Below are 26,610 nucleotides of genomic sequence, written 5' to 3' on the forward strand. Positions count from 1 at the left end.
TTCCTCTCCCTATCCCACTATGAATCAGCCTCCTTATATCAAAGAAAATATTCGGCATTTGTTTTTTTTTGGGGGGATTGGCTAACTTCACTTAGCATTATCTTCTCTAACTCCATCCATTTATCTGCAAATGCCATGATTCTATTCTCTTTTATTGCTGAGTAATATTCCATTGTGTAATTTTTTTTTATATCCATTCATCTATTGAAGGGCATCTAGCTTGGCTGATGTGGCAGGGTTAAATCTGATAAATACTAGGGAGAAGTTATGGATTCTTTTTTTTTTAGTTGTCGATGGACTTTTTTTTTTTTTTAAATTATTTACATGTGGTGCTGAGAATCAAACCCAGTGTCTAACACTTCTAGGCAATCGCTGTATCACTGAACTATACAACCCCAGCCCCAGCGGTTACAAATTCTTGAATAGAGATGTGACTGGGCCTCAGAGAGAGCAGCAGAGAGATTCAGGGACAAACCTGGGGTCATAGGGCCAGTGGGAAGGACACCCCTGGTCTCCTGCTGGTCTTCAAGCTTTTCCTACCACGTCACCATGCCCATTGTTTAACCGCCCCTGCCTCATTCAGTTTCTCCAGGCTGCTTGTGTCTTTTAGACCACAGCCATTCACAGGATGGGACTCTGCCCAAGGATGGGCTTTACGTAGTCTTTGGCACATGACTATCTAATTAACCCCGTCAGAGGCGATAACTAGACATGATCTGGCTTCATTTATAAGGACAGAGCCTACTGGCTGAAGGGTCAGTGAAAGGGGATGGCACAGTAGTCAAAACATTTGAGCCTTGTCCAAAGTCCTTCCTGTCCTTCCCTCATACCCCAAGTGGCCTCTTTCATCAAGTCCTTAGAACACGTCCAGCCTCTGACCACTTCATCCACTCCACTACCATTCAAGTCCAGACTACTGCCATCTGTTGTCTGGATTATCTTAATGATGTCCTTATTGGTCTCTTTGCCTTCTGGCCTGCCCGCTGTCTGTCCTCCACTCAGCAGCCGGGCTGAGCTTTTTCTGCTCACTTCTGCTCAGATCCCTCTGGTGGCTCTCACTGAAGGACGTGTAGAGACTGAAGACCACCCGCGCCTCCCTGGTTTGTGGCTTTTAAGTGTTCCGATCCCTGCTTCTCCACCCTCCTCTCTGCCTTCTCCTCCTCTACTTCTCTTCCTGCTGTTTCTTCAAAAGGCTGAGGTCCACCCAGCACTGGGTTCCGGTTCCTTCTGGAGTGCTCGTCCCCTAGATCTTCCCACGATTCACTCTTGAACATCATTTTGGAATGTGAACTTGTTGGAGAGGCCTTCCTCATGCCGTCCCCTCCTTGTTTGCTATTCATTTATCCTGCTTTATTTTCTTTAAGCTTTTGCCACTGTTTGAAATTATGATTTTTTTTATTGTTATGGGTTTATTTTGGTATTTAATAAAAAATTGTTCTAATTAGTTATATGTGACAGTAGTGCTGTGTATGTTTTTGTTAGCAATTTTCTCACAACATATAAGCTTCACAAGAATGAAAGCTTTGTTAGTTCATCAGTGTGCCTCCAGCACCCAGGAGAGTCCCTGGTACAGGCAGGTGTTGCAGGGAATAAAAGAATCAGTGAATGCTGACACCACTGAGATATATTGGTAGAAAAGTATAAGGCTGGGACTGGGGGTGTGGCTCAAGTGGTAGCGCGCTTGCCTGGCATGCGTGTGGCCCGGGTTCGATCCTCAGCACCACATACAAACAAAGATGTTGTGTCCGCCGAGAACTAAAAAATAAATATTAAAAAAATTCTCTCTCTCTCTCTCTTAAAAAAAAAATATATATATATATATAAAAAGAAAGGTATAAGGCTAAAGTAACCATTTTGCTGATTAAACATAGCAAAGTTTTCAGTCCAGGCTGACTTATTTCAGGGCACTACTTTTCAAAATTATGTCATACAATATTAAGGAAATGAAAATCCATTCTGTTAGGTTCTTAGGGATTTGGTAACAAAGTACCACAAATCGGATGTCTGAAAACAACAGAAATTTATTCTCTCTGGAGGATAGCTACCTGAAATCAAGGTGTTAGCAAGGCCATGTTTTCTGAGACTCTGGGTAAAATTTTTCCTTGTCGGGGCTGGGGATGTGGCTCAAGTGGTAGTGCGCTCGCCTGGCATGCGTGCGGCCCGGGTTCAATCCTCAGCACCACATACAAACGAAGATGTTGTGTCTGCCGAAAAGTAAATATTAAAATTTTCTCTCTCTCTCTCTCTCTCTTAAAAAAAATCTTTCCTTGTCTATTCATAGTTTCTGATGGTGGCTGCAATCATTGGTGTTCCTTAACTGCCACCTGTAATATGCCTCTGTTGTCACATGCCACCATTCTCTCTGTCTCTGTTTTCACATGACATTTCTTTCATCTTATAAGGACATATTGGATTAGTGCCTACTTTAATGATCTCATTGATTACCTCTGCAAAGCCCCTATTTCTCAATTCTGCGCACTGGGGATTAGGACATACAAATCTTTTAGAGTATAATTCAATCCATAGCAATTTTAATATTGGTGGAGGCAAATTATCACAAATGTTTTCCAAAGTTAAATACCATATTTAATTGACTCTGATGCATTGCTTTTTTCCTGTGGTATTGGGAATCGAACCCAGGGCTCCGAACATGCTAGGCAAGTGCTTTACCACTGAGATGTGCACCTATTCCTGCCTACCTATTCTTGAAAGGCCAGGCAGTTTTACCTTTTGATGGTCATGGGGTCTTGTTGTTGTTGTTGTTGTTGTTGCTATACTCGGGATTGATCTAGGGCCTCAAGCATCCTAGGCAAGCGCTGTAACGCTGAACTACATCCCCAGTTCTGTTTATTTTGAGACAGGGTCTTGCTAAGTTGCTGAGGCTGGCTTTGAATTTGCAATCCACCTGCTCCAGCCTCCCGAGCCCCTGGGATTACAGGGCACCTGGCTGCACTTTATTTTTTTCAAAAGTTTAGAATCTCTGAAACCCATAATCTTAGATGCGGTGAAATGTGGCAGTTTGGATTACTTATGCTTTGGGCGATGCTTCCTGGAGCTTTTGCTCAGAGCACAGAGGTGTGCATTGCCTTGAATTCCACCTTCTTTCTCCTTCCCCCTTCCTTGGGTTACTGAGCTACTGCTACCTTTAAGAAAGGAACAAAAGTAGGTTTCCTTTGAAATACGCTTTATAGAAACCACTTGTGCACACATAGGGCAGTTAGCATGAGAAATTTTGTTCTTCCATGAGTCACCCAGCCAGGTGACTGCAATGGAAGATCAGGTATTGAAGCATCCATGGACCTTACTGGGAATTGACCAAAGGTCAGTGGCAGGGCTGAGGATCCAGGCCAGAATTCCCCTCCAATAGACAGTGAGAGAGATGTCCATAGACTGTGGACACCTAAACACTGCCCTCTAAACACTGTTCATTCTAACTTGGCCCTCTCTGAAGTCCCCTGGCCTCATCAGGGTGGCCTATTCTTGCATCCTGTTTGATTGGACACCATGTCCCCAAAATAGCCTCGTTGACGCATATGACTTCCACTGGTTCCAACTCCCTTCCTTGTTTCCTTTTTTTTTTTTCTCTATTTTTCCCACCCTCTGACTCTGCTCTGGTTCTGTGAACCAGGCTGATGTGCCAAACCACAGCCTTCGACTTCTACTTTCCAGGCAAACATCTTGGCTGGCCTTGCCTACCTTTTCTATTGGCCTTCTTTTCTTGGCCGTCTCTCCTAGATTGGATTTTTGAATGCTGATATTCCTAACTCCATGTAGAAGCCAGATCTGATAGTTGGTCATTTGACCCGAGCCTGATACTTTCTGCTCCACGTTCTCACCCCTGCCCCCTCTGTTTGGGGCGTACTTGGCTTTGTGTCTAGTGTTCTATAAAATAATATCTTCAAGGAAAAAATAAAAACATTCATTTGCCCTGAATAGCTTGAGACTAAGGATAAAAACAGCAACAATAAAAACAATGGCAACAGCATTTATTGAGCATTTTCTGTGTGCCAGCTGTTATGCTCAGCTATGTTCCAGGTTCTTTTAATTCTTACAACTATCTCGTGAAGACCAGGCCCAGTCCAGCTGTTTTCCTGCTCTGGCTAAACTGTCGGAGGAAAGAGGCTGTTGCAGTTGTCCATCCTTTTCAATGACATTGTGATGAAGATCCCCACTTCTCTCGGAGGGCCATGTCTGGGCCCCAGAGGCTGAGCAGGAACACAGGCTTTTATGAATGACTGAAAACGTAGGTTCAGACTCCTTGCTCATTGTTCAGTTTGGCAGGCTGTTCTCAGAGCAGCAGCTCCTTGAATCAGCATGGGCCCAGCTTGGAGACTTCTGATGTGAGTCAGTCACTTTGAACCACTGCATTCCAGGAACCTGCCCTAAGTGGCAGGACTTGGTTGGGGAGATCATGGAAGGATCATTGGTTCTCATGAAATCAACCTGTGATTCATTTAAAAACAAGGGATAAAGGGGAGTGGGTAACCATGACTCCAAGGCATGACTTCCTAAAGACCAAATCCCAGCAGCTCAGCTCCTCATCTGGGGTCAGGGACGACTCATACACTAGGAGGGGCCTGCTGTTTTGTATTTCACATCTGGCAAGGCTTTCTTTTGTGGCTATGAATCAAGGACTCATAGGGAAATGCTAACTTGAGAATGAATGGCTGGATACATGGACAGACTGGGAAAAGTTTTCAAAAACAATCTGATAGTGCCCACGCTTCCCAGGCTGCCCACGCTTCTCTTCTGCCTTTCGACTCTCTGCAGTTGCTTTGGGTTTCTCCTCGGGAACCTCCTCAGCATTTATATCCAGAATTATTTCTTGGATGCCAGTCCTCATGGCAATTCCCAAAAGGAAGAGAGATACCTAAAATAGTTCAGGCGAGGCTCCTTTCTGAACTCTTCTGATAGAACAATAAAGAGGGGCTATGTCCACATCTGCCCAGGGAGAGAGCAACTGGGAGGCCCAGACATGGCCAGGCAGCCCCTGGCAGGGAGAAGCCTTGGGTTGCCTTGTTGGTTCTGAAGATTGAGATATCCTGACTATGGCTCTGGGAAGATTAGTTTCCTTTTTTCCATTACAGCTTTTTGTCTGGCTGAGGGATACCCCACCTTAGAGGTGACCTTGATGTTTTAGGGCCAGGCCCGGAACCCATGCCATAATTTCCACCCACAGTCCGAGGTATACATGCTAAGATTGTAGTCAAGCAGAGATAGAGCTCTAGAAGTTACTCATGGGCTTATACCAGCATCCCTCTTGTTGAATTTTAGGATTAAGAAAGGCCCTCGAAGTTAGTTAGACTCAGGTTATGAAGAAACCTGGAGTTTCTAGGAGTTACTTCAAGGATTCCACATTTTGTGGAGAACAGTGAAGGTCTAAATTGAATGAGGGACCCATTTAGAATTCTATGAGTAATTTTGAGAAATGAATTCATTTGCTTAAAAACAAAACAAATAAAACTGATGTAGTGTAATACCTTTATATATATTTACTGAACATCTTTGAACACGGACTGGGTCCTGTCTGGGCAGGCTAGGGCAGGCCTGAAGGGAACCTAAATATGTTGGGTGGCAGTGTCATTAAGATGAGAAAAATAATAATAATAATATGGTAGTAATACTAGAGTTGAGAAAAATAAGGCTGAGAGGAGTTAAATGACTCACCTAAGGCCACACTATTAGCAGGTAACTCAGGATCACAGTCTTCTGATGGCCCATGCAACCTTCTGTTAGATCCCTTTGCCCCTAGTGAGGCCCTACAAATACTGATAAAGTGTAATTTTCTTCTTCTCTCTATGTTGGGATTGAACCCAGGGTCTTGCACATGGTAAGCATGATTAGTGTAAATTTCAAAGAGTTAAATATATAATTCTAATATAAATAGAAAGTAAATGCATGTCAAAGATTTATTTAGCTTAATTAAAGAGAGAACCAGTAAAATATTAGGACTATTTGAAATGAAAATTCAAGGAAGAGAGATTAATACTTGGTCAGTCAAAGAAAGGTGGGAATGAATTATGGCTCATAGATTCAGAATTGGCCACTATTTACAAAGCAGTAAATCTTTAAAAAAATTTTTTTAAAGTTGTAAATGGACACAATACCTTTGTTTTATTTATTTATTTTATATGGTGCTGAGGATGGAGCCCAGTGCCTCACACATGCTAGGCAAGCGCTGTACCATTGAGCTACAAACCCAGCCCTACAAAGCTGTAAATCCTAATGTTTGAAGGTTACCTTTTCTACTAGACAGAAATTATTTGCATTTCTGTTGGATAAGAATCATACAGGCTGTTTCTCATAAAAAATCATTTTCATTGTCATTGGATACCCGCTACTCTCACAGAGTTATAAAGTGTCCCAATCAATAGAAATCAAACAAAAGGTAGAAAATAAATCACACAGAAGGTAGAAAATCAAATATCCTTAACCTCAGCAGGTCATTTTCTGAATGTCTTTTTGTCCAGGTGTTGGGATGAAAGGAACTCAGTCACACTATAATAAAATAGATTGGGACATTTTGTCTGGTGAGAAGTTTTGGGGATAATGGAAAAGTACTCACTGGGGACAATTTCCCCAAAACACAGACTTGCTGGTCTTTACAGCTGGGGGCAAAGAAGGCCCTTTAGAAACCTGGATAATGAAATGGTCAGGATAACTGAATGGATCTTTCTTTGATCTAGGGAGGAATGGGCCTTCCTCATTCTGTGTCTTATACTGGAAAAGGCCTCCCTGGAGTCCCCGCAAGAAGAGGGGTTTAGTTGGCTGAGGCCAGGGAGGCTGAGCTGAGGAGCAGGGAGCATGGCAGCTTCTGCACAAGCAGATGCCTGGGTTTTGCTTCCTGGCTGGGTTTCTCAGGGATATTTTCGTGCTCCTGGCTGTCCCCACTCCTTACCCCCATCCCCAGGCTTTCCCCTGTCCTTTGTCAGTCTGAGGACTGTTCACACTAGAATGGTATCTTTTCGGGTACCCCTTGGCTCATCAAATTCTTAGACAAATCCTGTGAGGCAGATATATCATTTTGTAGAGAATAGGCAGGTTGCCCAAAGCTATAGTACAAAGAACATTTGGAATTCAAGCATAGGCCTTACTTCCAATGCCCCAATTCCATGATCTTCCAGTTCCGACATGTTGATTTTTTCTTGACATTTCTATAGTTCTCTGGAGCATTTCATGCTTGGATTCCAAAATACGTGTATATGGGAAGTGTCGTGAGGGGGCAAAATTGTGACGTATGCAGTTGAGGGGAGAACTAAAGAATGACCACGCGCTTCTGCCCTTTTCAATGCTTTATTCACTCAAATTACTCAATATGGTTTCACTCTATAGGTTCTTAATCAAGAAAATGACCATCCTTAATGCTAGGCACTGCAATAGACATAATCAAATCACAGCAAACAATTCTAGATTAATTCTAAGCACTGCAAAATACACTTAATCATGATAAGCTAATGACAGACATCTCCTTTGCATGCTAAAAAAAAAAAAGTCTTAAGCCTTAAGCTTTATGCCAGCAGATGCACACTCACTCAGACCACAGTGACCAGGTCCAGAACCAAGGCAGGCTTTTCCTGGTGTGGAGTGGATGACCCGTTGAGGAGAGGGTCATACGGAGAAGTTGCAGCTCTCACCAAGGTCCAGACGAGGTGGTAGAGTTTAAAAGCGGTGAGGATCACGCAGAGGCTCAGGAATGATGACAAGAGATGGGATGTCAGGTCCTCATCAGGTTCTCCAGCTCCTTGTTTCAGCTGACTGAATCCCTGTTCATTTGTTCTATCATTTATACTAAATTTGGGGGGTTTTTGACCCCCTTTACAATCCTTATCAGCTACCACTGGATTTCTCAGTGACATCCTTTACCCTGGGGTCAGAAACATCTGGTCTGGTGGTCTCTACCCTGATCTTCTCACCTTTTCTTCTTACCAGGCGAAGACAGCCTGCCAGGGGCTTCACTCTGTTATCAGGGCGAGGGGAAGTCACTTGTTTGAGGCCATACTGGAGGGCTCTGTGGGTGTGCCTGGGGAGACTGCAGGTTTCAAACTGGAGTTTTTAAAATGGAGTTGCTTAGGCTGAGGCCTAGGGCCATCCTCACAGGAAGCTTAAGAAGTTTTCAGATTTGCTTTCCTCTAGCAGGCCAATGGGACACTGCCACTAAAGTCACCCTGCCCTCCCTGTTCCCACCATACTTAGGCTATGCTCAATGTTAGTGCCTCTGGGATGTGTTGTGGCTGGGAATATCACTTGGGCAATTGAAGAGGACACTTGCCACTTTGTTTATTTATTTATTTATTTTATATGGTGCCGAGGATGGAGCCCTTGTATTTTCATTTACACCACGTAGGCATCAAGCCAGTTGTTCATGAAAGCCTTTCCGTCCGTTGTGATCAGACACTTGGGCCCATGTCTCAGCCACATCCCGTCACTTGTTATCCCTGTGACCTCATCAGCTGAGGGTGGAGATGAGTTTCTCCTAAGTCTTTATTCTCTTTCTTCCTTATCAATAGCCTGTTTGGTAAAAACCTGTGAAATGATTAAGGTGTGTGCACTTGAGGTCTATGAACCTGGGTATTTGGGAAAGTTGGGAAGGATAGGGCAGGCTGCTTACTTCATTGAGCCAAATCAGGTACTAATGCCCTTATCTCTGTGTTGCAGGGCCCAACATCTGCGCCACAAGAGGTGTGAGCTCCTGCCAGCAATGTCTGGCTGTGAGTCCTGTGTGTGCTTGGTGCTCTGATGAGGTGAGGAACAGACACTGTACCTTGTTTTCCCTGACATAGACACAGACTCCTTAGGTTATCTCCTTTCTCCTCAATGCATAGCAAGACCCTTCTGAGCAAGACTGGGGTGAAGCCTTCCCACTGATGGATGTTGAAGAGCCACTACAGGAACATGGCTGGGAGTGCCACCCAGAGTCGCTGGGAGTGCCACCCAGAGTCTCTGGGAAGCCCCCACCCAGCCAGTTCAGCTGAGCCTCTAGCTTGGTTGTAACCATTGCTACCTTTTACCACCTTTGCTTGCCTTTTGTTGGGGTGGGATATTCCAGGAAAGAGGGGCCTCAAGTCCCAAAGGAGAGACAGAAGGGGTATAGATATGGAGGGGTAGCTGTTTTCTTTCTTCTAGAACTTCACAAAGGCAAATGGAAGAGGAATCTTGCTCCTGTGTGGGGCATTTGGTTGGAGGCTCTTTCCTCTTCTTCCCCTCTCTGATGGTCTCTTTTTCTTCTTTCCCTCCTTTCTTCCCTCTCCTAGGTGTCCATGAGAGAAGGAGCTGGGCCCATTGGTGAGGATGGGAGGGTGATGGGAAAGGGTTAGCTGTGTCTATGAGGAGGGTTTGTTGTGTCTGGGGCCCTAGGGAATGAGTGTGTCTGAGCAAATGCTATGTTTGTGGCTGGCTTGGGAATTTGGAGCAGGCTAGGCTGGGGGTGGGGAGAGGTAGACCTGGCTGGAGAGATTCCCAGCCATGACAGAGTCTGAGGCTGAGTCACTGGCCACTGGCAGGTGGTTACCTGAGCTCCTGGCCTGGCTGCTACTCAGCTACCAGAGGGAGGCATCCCCTGTCACTCGGCATGTCCCTGCCCTCTACAGTTTTAAGATTGCTCTAACTGGGCCTTTCATTCCCCCTGTCTACTTCTCTTCCTGATTCACTGATTTTCCTAAAAAGGCAACCTCCCCGTGCAGGCTGCGGGGGAGGGGAGCTGGGAGGCTGTGTTTATCCCCAAGAGGAGGCTGCCAGAGCCCAGAGGCCAGCTCAACATGCTGCTTTGGCCTCTCTTCCGTCAGGCACGGGAACTGCTTCCCGAGGCAGCTGCCCAACATCTGGGCCACATTGACTTCATTTAGTAAATGAAACATTCCCTGGGGCTGGGAGTGGGAGGTGTGTGGGGAGGGTGAGTCCTTCTCCTCCACCCCCTCAGGTGCCCCTCCCCTCTGGGCAGAACTGGCTGCTCAAGTGTTGAGGTGGCTTCTTCCCCTCTCATCTGCCCTCTCCTCCTTCCTCCAGTTACCATCATGCATGAAGCTTTTTTAATAAGAAAGTGGGAGCTAATGCAGAGAGAGGTGTCTGGTTTGGGTTGGATGGCCTAGAACTGGTAGAGCAGAGAAGGACTGGGGTAGAAGCCCTAGGGTCCCTCATTTCCTCCTCCTCCTTCCCTCCTTTTCAGTCCAACACGGAAGAAAAGGCGGGCAGCTCTGCCCCAGAAAGTCTAGGGGAAAAAAAAAAAGGAAACATTCTTGGAAAGTCTGTCCCGTACCCCTTTTCTTCCCATTTTTCACTCTTCTTGATCTTCCCAGGGTTGAGGTCTGACCAGGTGCCACCTTCAGAACATGGGACCAGATTTCAGAGATGCAAATATGGAATATTTATGGGTGACCATGGTGACCTCTGAGGCAGGCTGGGTGAAGTCAGGGGCAGGGGAAGGGGTGTGTGCAGGGTAGGATCAAAGTATGAGGTTAGGCCAGCCCAGGAATAGGAAATGGGAACAGCTAAGAATGGAGAAAACTAATGAGGATGGAATATAAATGGAAGCAGAGGAGCACAGAGCTTTAGTGAATGACTACAGCAAAGGGTGGAGGACCCCAGTGTGATGCAAAAATGTGTCAGCCAGGGAGGAAAGAGATGGGAATCCAAGACTGTAACCCTTGCCTGGCTCGTCCCCTGCACAGCCAAAGATGGGGCTGAGGGTGTAGCTTGGTGCTTCTGCGCCCCATGCCTTGACTGTTCCGGGCTATGCTGGCAGTGCCTGGAGAAACAACTGGTTGGGCTCTGCTTTCCCTTGGTCCTTAGAGGACAGCAGCTCTTGGGTGTGTAGCCAGTGCTTGGCTGGGTAATAGGAAAACATAGCCAACGTGCTTGAGCGTGGTGTTTTGGGCCCATCTGCATAGGGTGTGTTCTTGGAGGGTTGGGGTTGGGGTGGTGTGCTCTCCCTAGTGGTGCATCTAGCAAAAGGCCAGCTTCATGCAGAAATTCATCTTGTCATTTTGGTCCCAGTGGCACCATGCCAATGCCTACACCTTTCCAAACTCACCTGGTGGTGAAAATTGCCTGAGGTGTTTGTTAAAAATAAAGGTTTGTGGGATGGACCCTGGACCTATTGCACCAGAATGGGTTGTCATGGTAGCAAGTTGGACAAACATTGCTCATCAGAAGAACTGATTGTTGATCAAGGAGAATGGAGGCAGAATTGAGGTTTCCAGTCAAATACAGAACACCCAATTAAATATGGATTAAACACCAAATAATTGTTAGTATTAGTATGTCCCAACTATCTGCTAAATTTGGCAACCCTAAGTGGAGGTGAAAGGAAAGCGAGGAACCAGGAGATGGGCGAGTGACAAATGAAAGACGGAGACCAGGCAGAGATACACACGAGAGTGAGAGTTTATTTGTCAGTGTTGTCAAATAAAGGCCATCTCTCCATAGATGGAGAGAGGCAAAACAGGCTTGGGGTTGGGGCTTTTATGGAGTAGGCTCAGGGATTAGAGCCAAGAGGTTAAGGGTGGAGTTGGTATGAGGGAGTGGTGAGTTTTCTCAGAAAGGCCCTTGGGCGGGAAAGCAAAATTTTTCTTAAAATGGCGGCTGTCACTTAAGATGGCCATCCATCTTAAAGCAAGGACTTTACAGGAGGAAATACTAGCGCTTGGTATGTAGGCCTGAGTGCATGCTGGGAGGTGGACCAGCTCCCTTTTAATCTGACATCCAGGGGTGAGAGAAGAAGGTTAGGTTTGGGTCTAGAAAAATAGAAGACTCCAGTAGGACTTCCTTCTTATTATCCTCTCTTCAGCTGTGGAAAGGCATGGGCCACTCTTTATGGTTCTTTTTAGTTACAAACACAATTTTGTTCTCACTTCTTTGCTGTTCTTTCTTTCTGCTTATTTTTAACCTGGAGGATAAATGTCCATCTTGAGAGTTTTGCTTCAACTTGTTATTATAAAAAACATCAACAATGACGGGATAAAATTAAGAGTTCTTTCCTTGTAAACAAGGAAGTATGAATACCCACAACTATAAAGTTCAATGTCTTCCTTCCCCTCTCCTTCTTTTTCTTCTCTCTGTACATCTCTGCATGTTCAAGTGATTTCTTGTTTTTGCCAGATGAACCAGTCAAGATGGCAGTGTTAATTTATTTGGATTGGAGATGTTTTTGTAGTTCCCTGGAGTGAAGGAAAGAATTAGGGCATGTTGCCCCTTGCTTTTCTCTAAGGAGAATATGCAAAAACAGTAGTAGTTACAATGGAAATTGTAGAAAAGAGTCACCTTCTATTCAATTTTATTTGTTTAAACCATATCCAAAGGATTTGAGAGTATTTGACTTATACTGAGGTATTTGTATTCTGAAAGCCTTTCATGCTCACAAAATTATTTTATCCCCTGACCAAATCCTGTGTGATATACAGCATAATAATTATTCATGCTGTACTTTCCCAATTTCCAAAACAGGATTAATGGGGAATAGTACCAAAAGCATGTGTCACCTTCCCAGGAAAGGAAGGTAATTCACCAGCTCACAGAGCACATGGGGCCACACCTCCCACCTCTGTGCTCAGCATCTTCCCTGGGTCCTGTCCATTTTTGCCCTTTTTTGTATAAAATTTGGTTTCACTGGAAACTGCAACTTTCATATCTGCCTTCTTTCTAGTCTTCTCTCCAAGTAACCTGGAGACATCCCTTCTACCATCTCTGCCTGGATATTCAGGAAGGGAATGTTGCTCAAGGGTGTTGAGGTCACTGCTCTGGTGTCCTCCAGGGACAGGAGACTCTCAGGGAGAGCTGGGTCTATGAGCAGGCCTCTGATGTCAAGGGGCGGGAGGGTAGGAAACCATTTTTGTTTTCCCGTGTTTATTTTTCTAAGGAAATTCATACTAAATTTTAAGGACCTCACCATGTCTTTGCATTTGAGATCCTCTTCTAATTAGGACCGCCATCGTAGAAAACGGGAGTAAGAGAACCTCCCTCAAGAACATTCTCTTCCTTCACTTGAAGCAGCTTGAAGACATTTGATGGCTTGCAGTTCTCATTCAGTTCTCTGTTCTCCCCACCCCCAGATCTCTTCTCCAGCATCTGCCTTGTCCTGGAAGGGATCAGCTTCCTTGGTATCTTGGTGATCCAATCATTGCCTTTTGGGGAAGGTTTTCTCAGGGCTTTGTGGGGAGCTGCAATCAGAAATAAGGGTAGGGTGTTTTTTTTTTTTGTGTATGTGTGTGTGTGTGTGTGTGTGTGTGTGTGTGTGTGTTTTGTTTTTGTAAGAAAGAGACTATTTCCTGAGAGAGAAGGGTTGGGAGAGAGGTTTTCACAGGTTTCACAGATGGGTTTTCAGCCCATCTGAATGGTTGGGTTGGAGAGGTAGAGGGACAGGGACTTTGAGCATCGGGAGGTTTGGGCTGCTGACTCTTGAGCATGGTGGTTTGCTGAGGCTCAATTCCACTCCTGGTATATGGCCACCAGATCTCATGAGCAGACCAAGGAGGAAGGACATGACCCATTCTTCCCTGTATCTCACACATCCCTGTTTTGCATCCTGCTCCCTACCTGGGGCATTCTCTGGTGTGGCTCCTCCTAGGACCATCTCTTCCACACCCCTACTGCTCTGCCTTGATCCCCATTCTATACAGAATTAAATAAAATATGTTTTATGAAGATAACTAGACAATCTAGTTGGCAACTCAGTTGTGCCCCTTCCTAACTCTGCAACTTTGGATTTCTTACTTGTAAGATTGGGTTCCTCATTTGTGAAGCCTCCAGGTCGCAGGTTCCTCATTTGTGAAATTGTATATAATAGTTCCAGCATTACAGAATCGTCAGGGGGATCGCAATAATCTATGTAAAGTGCTCATCATAGTACCTGCGTAAGTGCTCAATAAATGTTAACTGCTTGGTCTCTAGACATTAGTAACTCCATTTTGGTTCTAGGACTCCATCTTAACCTGAAACTGAAACTTACCAGCTGCCAAGAAAAATAAATTAAGATACCCTGTTCCCATAACCTTTCTCCCTTCCAAGGGTCCCTGAATAGAAAAATCTATTGTTACCCAACCACTTGCACCCAAGGTCAATTCTAGCTTGCTCTTATTCCATGTTTAAAAAAGTTATATAAACCTCCATTCAAGTGACTGGCTGCTGTGCCTTACAGAAGGGCAGCCTGGCAGATATTCTCCGTCAACAAACTGTTGCTTGAACTCAGAGCTGTGTCTCTTGTGGATATTAGCGCCAGCTACCTTAACATTAACGCAAGCTCTTCTGGGATATTGGTATGGGGTATCCACCTGATTTTTAGAAGTGGTTGTGAGGGGTAGGTAGGAGACCCAGAAGGCCTATACATTGTGAAATAGGTCCAGGTTGTTGGATTCTTATAGAGAGAAGGGACATCAAGATTTTCATCCAGGGAGCAGGATTTATTAGTGCTGGCACTGGCCCAGCAGATTTGAATCCAAATTTGATTCCAAAGTCTGAGCCCCGAATGCAACAGGGCCTTATAGATCCTGTTAATTTTCCCTTTGCATGTTAGCCCCTTTGTCTCCCCTGTATGGTATCATTCGTACTTTTGGGTTGGGTGTTCTATACTATAGGGTTGCAACAGAGTTGTGCAGGTGCACATGGATACTGATGGTGCCATGTTGCCTTCTGTCTTTTCCAGAAGGGCTATTATCACACAGTGATGGGTTTACTAGTTTTCTGGTAGGTCCCTTTGAGCTGGCAAGGAGACTTCATGGACATATGCCCACACAGTGCTACCTTCTCTGTTGGGTTAGGTGAGGAAACTGGGGCTCAAAGTGACTTATCTGAGGTCTCATGGTCAACTCGTGGTAGACCTAAGACGGAGCCTGCTTCCTGGTTTTTGGTGGTCTTTCTAGTATAGCGTGTCCTCCATTCAATACTTAGGTGTAAATGCACCCAGGGTCCTACAGGGCAACGAGATACAAATGTGGGTTTCTGGAAGGGGTTTAATTTATTCTTTGTCCAGGTTGAAGGAGGAAGGTGATAGGACAGGATCTGGTCAGCAGACTGGCATTGTACTATTTCCCAAATGTATGGATTTTATTTATAATTAATTTATCCAGGAATAATTAATGAAGCATCTCATAATAGTAGCTGACACTTACGGAGCACTTACTGCATGCATCGTCTTATTTAGTCCCAGGTGACATCCCTTTGAGGAAGAAATGACTACTATTTTCATTATTTGTTCTAAAAAGTAATTTTTATTGTGGTAAAATGCACATAACAGGATTTACCATCTTAACCATTTCAAGTGTACAGTTCCATGGTATTACATACATTCACGATATTGTGAAATTGTCACCATCATCCATCTCCATAATTTTTTTAAAAAAATATTTTTCTTGGTCTGGGGAAGTGGCTCAAGCGGTAGCGCGCTCGCCTGGCATGCGTGCGGCCCGGGTTCGATCCTCAGCACCACATACAAACAAAGATGTTGTGTCCACCAAAAACTAAAAAAAAAATTTTTCTTGTTTGTAGTTGAACACAATACCTTTATTTTATTTATTTTTATGTGGTGCTGAGGATCGAACCCAGTGCCTTGCATATATTAGGCGAGCGCTCTACCGCTGAGCTACCCCTGAGTTCCTAGCAACTCCATAATTCTTTTTGTCAAGAAAAAACAGAAACTCTGTACTCATCTAACAGCAACTTCCCATAGCCACTCCACCCTAGCTCCTGGCAGCCACCATTCTACTCTCCAGGGTTTTGACTGCCCTATGTACCAAGAAAGGGCTATTTGTGTTACAGTTGAGGAAACTAGACTGGGAGAGTTTAGGTGACTCCCTCTAGTAACCAGTTAGTAAGTAGCAATGCTGAGGTTTAGTCTCAGCCAGCCTACTCCTGGGCTGTTGTCCTTTATGCTTCACTACCTCCCCACCTTTGTTGTTAGTCCTGGGTTGCATGTTGGGAACAGAGAGGGAACAGGACACACACAGCCCTGCTTTCATGGTCTCCCAACTTCCAAATGGTTTTGATCTTTACCTACAGAAAGAAATACATTTCATATTATTATTTGTTATAGTTGTTATAACTCATTTCCTAAGAAGTAAAAGTTTCATGAAATAACACTTTTACAATTTATATACTTTTGTTTTTCTTATTTTATTCTATTGCATCTTATTTAATGAGATGATGATTGAGATCCACTTACTACATTGATTTTGAGACCCACAAATGAGTTGTATTTTATAGTCAGGAAAATGCTGGTCCAAAGTCATCTGTTGGCTTGCTTCTTGGCTACCAATCCATGAACAGCCCTTCTGATGTCTCAGTTTCCCTTCTGATTATCCTAGGAAAGACCATACCAGTTCATTTATGCTGATTTAGGTCCTAGGGACTATCCCAAGAAAGACCTTGCTGGTTCATTTACGCTGTTTTAGCTCCAAAGTATGGGATAAGGTTGAAGTCATCATAGCTCTGACTTATAGGGCTTCCTCTTGGGCTTCTATCTTACAGGACCTGCCTCCGGGCTCACCCCGCTGTAACCTGAAGGAGAATCTGCTGAAGGATAACTGTGCCCCCGAGGCCATCGAGTTTCCTGTCAGTGAGGCTCAAGTCCTGGAGGCCAGACCTCTCAGTGACAAGGGTTCCGGAGATGGCTCCCAGGTTACTCAAGTCAGTCCCCAGAGGATTGCCCTCCGGCTACGGCCAGGTAGGCATGGGGCTTATTTTTGAGAAGAAACCTGGGACAGGTGGGCATAAGGCCTGAGGTGGAGGTCTGAGCAGGAAATCTTGGGGGAGTATCTCAGAATGGAGTGGGAAGAGAAGCATGTGAGGGAAGATCCAAGTAGGAGAATGGAAGACAATGGGAAGTATTAGGGTTTCAGTCAGCAGATCTGAGTTTGAATCTTGCTGAGAGCCACAGCCGAGTCTGTATGGCCCCTGGCATTTTGCCAACAGTATTGATTGACAGGCAAGGCGTTAATATCCCCCTCTGCCACTACTTTTGAGTTCTAGCGCTATTTTTAGTTCTCACGGGGATTCCCCGGGAGTTCCCATTGGTTGGCGAAGTGCAGGAGGAGGGATTTCCCGGGGAGATATTTTCCGGCTGAGGGTTCCTGCAGGAGCCTCGTGGTTTTTCGGGAGGATTCCCCAGGAGCGTGTGTGAGGTTTTTTCTTGCAGTAAAAAAAATAAAGTTTGTTCCTGCTTCAGTGGCTCGTGATTTGTGCCCAGCCAGACTGCGGCAGAATCTCAACTCTACCACCTATTAGGAACTTAGCCTTGAGCAAGTTACTTAACTTTTCTGACCTATCAGGTGCTCAAAAAGCATTTGTTCTCCCCAGTGCCCATTTTACATAGCGTGTGATTCCCTGCTGAGGTGTGACTGAGATGAAGAATGAGAAAGCAATTTGGGAGGAGGCCCTTTTCCATGGGCAGAGAGACAGGAATGGGACAGACAAAGTATGGACAAAAGACCTTCAGAAGGAAGGAGGATAAGGCTAGGAGACAGGCTTTTTGAAAGCACTGACTTTGACTTTCTGATTAAATTAATAAGAATTTAAGAGAGGGCTGGGGTTGTGGCTCAATGGTAGAGCACTTGCCTAGCATGTGTGAGGCACTGGGTTCGATTCTCAGCGTCACATATAAAATAAAATAAATAAAGGCCCATCAGCAACTAAAAAAAATCTATCTATATCTGTATCTATATATAAAGAATTTAAGAGAGACTTACTATGTGCTAGGCATGTGTCAGGTGCTATGGATTCAGAGAAGAGTAGGACAAAGTTCCTGTCTTTTACACACTCTGGAGTGTGGTAATCACTCAAACTCCTGTGACTCAGGATGATAGACTCTTGGAATCCAAAGGATTAGACAGATGAGAATTTTAAGAGGGTGAAAAATCATACACTTAAAAATAGGAGGGTCAAGAGTTTGAAAAAGGAACATAATTGTAAAACAAGAGAGAAGGAACCAGGGCTTTCAAGTTTGGTTGATGAAGCAGTTACTTTTCCCCAGCGGTGGCTTGATTACTTATTCAATCTTGGAGGAAGAAAAGGAGATAAACTAATATCTTTATGGCTTCCAGATGACTCGAAGAATTTCTCCATCCAAGTGCGGCAGGTGGAGGATTATCCTGTAGACATCTACTACCTAATGGACCTGTCTTACTCCATGAAAGATGATCTGTGGAGTATCCAGAACCTGGGTACCAAGCTGGCCTCCCAAATGCGCAAGCTCACCAGTAACCTGCGGATTGGTTTCGGGGCCTTTGTGGACAAGCCTGTGTCACCATACATGTACATCTCCCCACCAGAAGCCCTCAAAAACCCCTGTTATGAGTAAGTCTCTCCTCCAGAAACCAGGGAAGCACCCCTCCCCCTTTGTCCCAGGCAGGTCCAAGTCCTGGTTCCCATTTCTAGCTCTAGGGTTGCTTTGTCGGCTGCCTTCTGGCCAACCCATAGCTCCTTTCTACTTTAGTTTTCCCATCTGACACACGGGCTAGCCTGTGGATCTGGAGGATTGTGCCAATAGAGTCCAAGGCTAGTTGGGGACCTAGAAAGAAAATTCATCAACTTCTTGGTCTTTGCCACAAATATATAGGAGGAAAGAGAATGGGAAAGCAGTGAGGTCCAAAGCAGAGGGAAATTCGTGGATAAGTAAGCAGAGGAGTTATGCTTTCCGAAGGCTTGCTTTTATTGTTGTCATCGAGGGCATGGATTCTGTAGGATTAAAATGCAAGAAATTAAATCCTAGAGATATTGAACCCTTTAGTAAGGTATAAATTGATGAATAGGTTTTTTTTTTGTGTGTGTGTGTGTGTGGTGGTGGGGATTGAATCTAAGGTCTTGTACATGCTAGGTAAGCACTCTATCACTGAGCACCCCAGCCCTGGTTTCACACTTGAATTTATGGCGGAATGACTTATTTAATTGGTGAATACTATGCAAATCCATGTATTATGGTAATTAAAAATGATGGTTACTCTGTGCCTGACAAGGTGTGAATTTGCTTTTTAGTTTCCAAAGTTTTATGATAAAGTTTCTCCACCCCTACCCCATACCAAGGATTGAACCCAGGGGCACTGAGCCACACACCTATCCCTTTTTATTTTATATTTTGAGACGGGGTCTTGCTAAGTTGTTCAGGGCCTCCCTAAGTTGCTGAGGCTGACTTTGAACCTGCAATCCTCCTACCTCAGCGTCCTGAGCTGATAAGATTACAGGTGTGTGCCACTGTGCTGGACTGTTATCACTTTTAACCTTCTGTCTGGGTTGTATTTTTTACAGGAAAGACATCATCTATTAATTAAACAAGCAAACTATTAGTCTGGGGACAGTAATGTTCCTGTCTGGACATGATATATCAACTTATTGATTGTTTAGGAATTTTCTTTTGTGATGGACTTTTGCTGTAGTATTACTATAGAGAAATGTTGATTATAAGGTCACAGCAACAACAACTCAAGCCTTACTCTGGCCTAAATTCTTACTTGCTTACTCTTCACAACAGCTCTTATGAGATACGTGCTATCATGTCCCTGGTTTCCTGGGTTAGGATTAGAGGGGTATGTTGACGTTCACATGACTAGTAAGTGGAGAAGCTGGGATTTGAACTCAGGCAGTCTGGTTTCACAGCTCACTGTCTTTTCTTCGAGGCTAGCTGAAGATGAGGTTGAAATGAGAGAGTTGGCATCTGATCTGTCTGGGCAATTGTGATTGTGTGAAACTGGCCTGGGCATACCACAGTCCATATTTGTCCCATTCTCTTTCCCTTCCAATTTCTTGCCGCCTTTTTCCTTCAGGGTGTCTGCTTACATTATCTCTTGTTCCTTCTCAGTATGAAGAATGCCTGTTTGCCTATGTTTGGCTACAAACACGTGTTGACACTAACAGACCAGGTAACCCGCTTCAATGAGGAAGTGAAGAAGCAGAGTGTGTCACGGAACCGAGATGCCCCAGAGGGTGGCTTTGATGCCATCATGCAGGCTACAGTTTGTGATGTGAGTTTGGAGGGTTTGGGTGCCAAGCGTGGTTGGCACAGATCAAAGTGGGGAAGTGGCTCACCCTGGGGATTTCTGGTGCAATCTGAGATAAGAACTAGGCTGAACTTTGCACAGTATGAGTAATAAGTTGCTCCTGGTATGCAGTTCCTGCTTATATTTACTCCTTGACCAGAAGAGAGAACTCTTTGAACCTCACTGGTCCCAGTTGTTTTCTGGGGAGAACATCTTACCTTCTCTGGTATTCTTTCAAAATGTAGGCTGAGTTAACTTAACCTCAGCAATGTGGGTAGATGTTCAGATGGAATTTCTTCTAGCCCAGCCCAGCTGTAGGTGGGTAACATGACTATCAGTGGAAGAGTTATGTTTGGAGTTGAAGAGGGAGTCATTTGGCTGTTTGAATTAATCAGTTATGAAATTATTTATTTTCCTAAGACATTTCTGAATTAGGAAGCTCTAATTTGGATTCCAAGGGATAGGGTTGAGGTCCTTCTCCAAGATGACTTGTCCAGCCCTTCAGGCAGGGAGGTCCTTAGATCTTGGTTCTCTATCAATGATATGGCTGAAGTTGCTTTGCTCTTTTACCTGTTTTTTTTTTTTAACAGGAAAAAATTGGCTGGAGGAATGATGCATCCCATTTGCTGGTTTTTACCACTGATGCCAAGACCCACATAGCACTGGATGGAAGGCTGGCAGGCATTGTCCAGCCCAATGATGGGCAGTGTCATGTTGGCACTGACAACCATTACTCTGCCTCCACTACCATGGTGAGATGCCTGGCACCACCCATGGTCCCTATCTATTATGGCTGCCCTAACCCAGGCAGAGTCCTTGTGTGAATAGGAAAATGACAGCCCTTCTTCTGGGCAGTGAGCAGTTCCCCAGCTCCTGCCTCCTGTCAGCTGGACATCCCCCTCCAAAGTACAGCCTGCGCAACCATTGCAGAGCCTTGACTGGGTCAGCGTTCCCACTGCTTCCCCTGTCATCAGCACCAGCAGCAGCACCATGGCATCCAGAATGTGTCCAAAGGACTCTCATGGGCCTAGCTGGAAAACAGGTCTTCCCCTCCTGCTCTGTGCAGATGAGCCCCCATTTTGGAAACCATGTTCATTTGGGGTTATTGGGAGAAGACAGAGGAAAAAGAGACAAAAAAAAAAAATCAAAAACACAGAGAGCTAGTCCTATAAGGAAACATTAAAGGGCTTAAAGTCATTAGCTTGAAGAAAAGAAGGGCTGTGGATGACTGAGCTGATATGCAAGAAGTCTTCTTATACTTTAAAAAAAAATATCTTAGTAATTAACTATGCACAATTCATTAAATAAGAGGAAACGTGTTTAAATTGAAACAGGAGAAATCATTGTAAGCCATAAGATAAATATGCTGATGCTCAGAATCCTGATACTTCTTCATCTCTAAATTTATTAATGAGCAACTGTCTTATCAGGTAGCTTACAGGTATACCCCTGTGTAAAGGCAGGAGACTGAACAGGATGATCTCATGAGCTCCCTACAGGGTGTAGGAGTCCATGGATATATTCACACTTCACCCCCTCACCAGTGTGGCTGGAGTTCCTTGGTGTCAGCCATATCCAAGTCAAGTACCACTAGGCAATGGGCGAGTCAGCCACCTTTGACACTACTCTATGCAGGAAACTGGAGCTGAGGGACATAAAAACTATCCCAAGATCCTACTCTTAGTAGTTTTTGGTTTAGTTGAAAGGCAAGGACATATATATTTATTAATAACACAAAATGCATGATGAATGCAAAATGGGTGGCGTAGTCAATAAAGGCTACCGGTATCCAAAGGAAAAAAAGCTCATCAAGAGCTGGGATGGTCAAGGAAGGCCTCCTGGAAAAGGTGGGCCTCGAGCTAGTTCCTAAGGAAGGAGGTGGGTTACTAAAAAGAAGGCCATTCCAGGTGGAAGGAAGCGTGGCCCAGGTCAAGCCTGAGTGGAAGTGGATTGGAGGTGTGCAATGTGTAGAAAGAAAGGCTGAGACCACATGGTGGAGGATCATGAGAGCCAGGTGAAGGTGTTTGTCCATTGCTCCGAGATCAGGCCTATCCCAGGGCCGACCCCAGGGAGTTAGTTTATGGTTTTGCTGCATTAAGTTTGAGTAAGAAGAAAAGAGGTGCTTAGCTTTGATGTCACCAGCCTGTCACCTTCATTGAACTCCGGAGCTCACAGCTAGGTTTGTGCTGCTACTTTATCTTTCTTGCTTATATATTAGTAAATCATAAAGCAAAGAGGTTTATTTAGGCTAAGTGGTTCTGGAGGTGCCATATCTGGGGATGGTCTTCCTGCTGGCAGAGTCCCGAGCAGTGCAGAGAGTCATATCTCAAGGGTCAGAGAGCACAAGTATGTATGTGTCTCTTCTGATCTTTCTCTTCTTATAAAGCCACCAGGATTTAATCATGGGGGGCTCCACCCCTAATGACCTTATCTAATCCTCGTTTTCTCCCAAAGGCCCTTACCTACCTCTAAACACCACACACAGTTGGATTAAGTTTCCACCTTATTAATACCTCACGATGGAATCAAATTTCAACACATGAAATCTCGAGGGACATACTCAAACCATATCCAAACACAGTAGCATCTTTCTTTGCCTGTGGAGTAAAAAAGTCTTGGTCACAGCCTAAGTCAGCCACATTCAAAGGCATAGAATCCATTGAGTATGTGAGACATCTTCATTAACCTCCATGTCCTTCCCCCTTTCCAGGATTATCCCTCTCTGGGGCTGATGACTGAGAAACTATCTGAGAAAAACATCAATTTGATCTTTGCAGTGACTGAAAATGTAGTCAATCTCTACCAGGTAACTATGCCTCTGGGGCTCTGTGGAGCGGACCCTGTGATGGACGGTCCTGTTATTGGGAGCTAGCCTATGGTACTGTCAACGGGGGACCCAATAAGGAAAGATCTTTCTTCAAACCACTCCTCAGAAGCTTAAGATTCCTCTCTGTGGCCTTTCCCCTCCAACCTCCAACCTATTAGGGTGTGTTAATGTTTGATCTGATGGAGGGGAGGCAATTCAATGAGGTGAGGAGTAGGAGGATTTCCGATAATTTTGCTCAGGCCTTAAAAATTGCTAGATATATTCCTGGAAGTGACAAATGAAATATCCTATACTTTTCTTCAATTTTTCATTTCAAAAATCAGTCTGATTTGGGGGTGGGGGTGCTTTAGGAGATCCCTCCTTTGCTTCAGTAAACTCTGGATATCTTTACCTTTCTTTCTAGAACTATAGTGAGCTCATCCCAGGGACCACAGTGGGGGTTCTGTCCACTGATTCGAGCAATGTCCTCCAGCTCATTGTGGATGCTTACGGGGTAAGTATCTTGTGCTGGGAACGACCTGCCACGTGGCCACTTGATTTGGCTTGCTATGCAGCAGGACTCAGATTTGGGAGTCCTGGCTGCCAGTCCACCATGAAACCAAACTGCCTTCCTCTTGTGCTCCCAGAGACCAGGGGATGACCAACCTGGGAGGGATGCAGCCTCTGAGAGAGGCAGGGAGGAGTGGGGACAAGGAGTAGAGAGCTAAAAGAAGGTGGAAGGGGATAGTGAGGGGGACTAGATGGAGAAGCAATTGTGGGGTGCTGAGTGGGGCACGGCTTAGGTCCAACAACAGAGAAAAGAGGGATCTGAAACATGGGCAGGGTAAGAGTGACAAAAAAATCAGATAGAGGCTGGGCACAGTAGCACATGCCTATAATTCCAGATATTTGGGAGGCCAAGGCAGTGTGGGGTCAGCCTGGACAACTTAGGGAGACTCTGTCTCAATTAAAATAAAAAATGACTGGGGGTATAGCTTAGTGTTAGAGCACTTGCCTAGCATGTGCAAGACCTTGGGTTCAATCTCCAGTAATGGAAAGCAAAATTAGGCAGAAAAGTGCTACTACCCAAGGTGACCCATTTTGACATTTCTCTATTGTATGCCTTTGAGGCCTGCAGAAGGGTGTGGCTGGTTTAGATTTTACCCAGATTTATCTGGACACAAGTGGGGACAGAAAGAGGGAGGAGATTCCTGGGCAGGAAATAGAGCAGGAAATAGGCTCCTAGGATGCTCCAGTAGCTGTCGCGCTAACTTCAGCACCTGGCACTGCCAGGGTAAGTTCAAGGCCACCCAGTAAATTTTGCTTGGGATGAAATTGGCTCTTTCCCATTTCCTTTCAGCTCATTTCGTTTGTTCTTTTCTGCTCAGAAAATCCGCTCTAAAGTAGAGCTGGAAGTGCGTGACCTCCCTGAGGAGTTGTCTCTATCCTTCAATGCCACCTGCCTCAACAATGAGGTCATCCCAGGCCTCAAGTCTTGTGTGGGACTCAAGATTGGAGATACGGTGAGGTGGGCTGGGCAAGGCTGAAGATGCAGCTCTGACCCTGGCCTGTGCCCTGGAGTGTCTGTGGGCATCCTAGCCCCTTCCCTTCCGGTACCTTCTTCCTGAAGGTTATTACAAATGAGATGTGCTGGAGCTGCCAAGCTTTTCCTCTGAAGTCTCTGTCACCTAAGCTTTCTTTATCTGCTAAGTGAACTTCCCTGCCAGGGTTTCCAAGAACTTCCATTTTGGTTACGTCCGTCTGTATATGCACATTTGATTGCAAATCAAAAATATTTCTTTACCTTCAAACTCTATCCAACTTCCAGATTCCTCTGAGGTAATGCCTTTCTTTTCTCTACAATGTAACATGATAATATCGTCTATGAATTTTTATGTGCCTAACTATGTGTCAGGCATTGTTCTAGCTGCTGAAGGTTTAACAGCAAATGGAACAGGAAAAATTCCTGCCCTCATGGAATTTGAGGAGGCAGATGTTCATTCTGCCCCTCCATATTTTTCCTTATTGGTGGTTCTCCTTTGCTTCTGTCCAAGGGGAGGGGAAGAAGGAAGAGAAGGAAATAGATCTTTTGATCTACCCATCTTTCTATAGATCTATATATTGATCTTTCTATCAATGGGTTTTCTAGGCACATGTGCACATACCCCATGTAAGAAATTTTGGCCAGTTATGAAATGTCATGTGAAAATTGAATAGTAGATCTTCAGCTTATGATTGACAACTCTGTGATACTGTGTGCTGCAAAATTGTGCTTTGTGTGCCTTGCTGATATTATGTGACTGTGTTTAGCCAGATATGTCACAATGGCGCAACTACCCTGTGTTCTTGGTTTTGCTTTGCGGGACGTTGGTGATGGGAAGGCTGAGGAACTCCAGATCACAGGAGGATTAGACACCCAATCTGGGTACTCCTTGGCAGCGCGCGCGCACACACACACACACACACACACACACACACACACACACACTTCTTCTCTTCCGGGGCTTGAGTGTTAACTGTGATACTTATATCTGAATCCGGTCTGGCTTTCCATCCAGGTGAGCTTCAGCATTGAGGCCAAGGTTCGAGGCTGCCCCCAGGAGAAGGAGAAGTCCTTCACCATCAAACCCGTGGGCTTCAAGGACAGCCTCACCGTGCAGGTCACCTTCGATTGCGACTGCACCTGCCAGGCCCAAGCCCAGCCTTACAGCCGCCGCTGCAACAATGGCAATGGGACCTTCGAGTGTGGGGTATGCCGCTGTGGGCCTGGTTGGCTGGGGTCCCACTGCGAGTGCTCGGAAGAGGACTACCGCCCGTCTCAGCAGGATGAGTGCAGCCCCAAGGAGGGACAGCCCATCTGCAGCCAGAGGGGCGAGTGCCTCTGTGGCCAGTGTGTCTGTCACAGCAGTGACTTTGGCAAGATCACCGGCAAGTACTGCGAATGCGATGATTTCTCCTGTGTCCGCTACAAGGGGGAGATGTGCTCAGGTGAGTTGAAGGCCGGCCCCGCAACGTGCCCACGAAGCAGCATGGCCAAACTTGCACACGCGCTGGTGGCTCCCAAGACAGGCCAGGGCGGGCAGAGCTGCGCAGATGGTGGTCTTCCACCCCAATGGCCAAAGAACCCAGGAGGAAGAGAGGCAAATTCATCTTTCCCTTCCTTGTAGAATACAAGAAACCTAAACCATCCTCTGCTTCTAGGGTTTCTCTCCTTCCTGGAATAGGGTAGGAAAGTGGAGGAACTTCAAGGTAAAGATATATATATTTCTGTTCTTTTCTTTCCTCTGCCTACTCTGGAAATATTTTAAGGTCCTAATCTTTTTGAGTATAAGGACTAACACTTTTTTCCTGCCCGCCCCCTCTCCCCCCAAATCACCGAGTATTCCAAAATGGAAAATAGTACTGTATATGCAAGACATTGTAGCATATTTAATGAACTAATATACTTAGGACAATATCTGGAAGATAGTATGCTCTTTCTTGTTAAATATCAGACCAGTTTTGTTACCAGTGTTGTTGCTTTTGTTTTTTGTTTCCTTACTATTACTTTAAAAAAAATTTTTTTTTAGTTGTTGATAGACCTTTATTTATTTATTTATATGTGTTGCTGAGAATCAAACCCAGTGCCTCACATGTGCCAGGCAAGTGCGCTACCCTGAGCCCCAGCCCCAGCCCCAGCCCTTTACTATTAATTTTTTGATGCCAGATCTACACTGTTCAGTATGGTAGCCACTAGCTACACTAGGCCATTCAAATTAACTGAGTCTGAAAATGTATTTAGTTCTTTTGTCAGTAGGCTAGTGGTGATTGTATTTGACTCCATAGATATAAAACATTTCAACAGGGCAGAAA

At 45.0% G+C, this 26,610-nt stretch overlaps 1 protein-coding gene across 1 annotated transcript in view; it reads left to right on the plus strand.

Annotated features, from left to right (window-relative positions):
• Positions 1-26,610, plus strand: part of Itgb3 (integrin subunit beta 3) — a 56,808-nt gene that overhangs the window by 10,791 nt on the left and 19,407 nt on the right. Inside the window, exons 5-13 of the mRNA XM_077801284.1 lie at positions 8,646-8,741; positions 16,453-16,648; positions 18,024-18,276; positions 19,775-19,937; positions 20,543-20,704; positions 22,663-22,758; positions 23,183-23,272; positions 24,147-24,281; positions 25,317-25,746. Of these exons, the coding sequence (XP_077657410.1) occupies positions 8,646-8,741; positions 16,453-16,648; positions 18,024-18,276; positions 19,775-19,937; positions 20,543-20,704; positions 22,663-22,758; positions 23,183-23,272; positions 24,147-24,281; positions 25,317-25,746 (1,621 nt within the window). The remainder of the gene's footprint in view (positions 1-8,645; positions 8,742-16,452; positions 16,649-18,023; positions 18,277-19,774; positions 19,938-20,542; positions 20,705-22,662; positions 22,759-23,182; positions 23,273-24,146; positions 24,282-25,316; positions 25,747-26,610) is intronic.

Source organism: Urocitellus parryii, chromosome 7, assembly GCF_045843805.1.
Source record: "Urocitellus parryii isolate mUroPar1 chromosome 7, mUroPar1.hap1, whole genome shotgun sequence".
NCBI classification, from domain to species: Eukaryota; Metazoa; Chordata; class Mammalia; order Rodentia; family Sciuridae; genus Urocitellus; species Urocitellus parryii.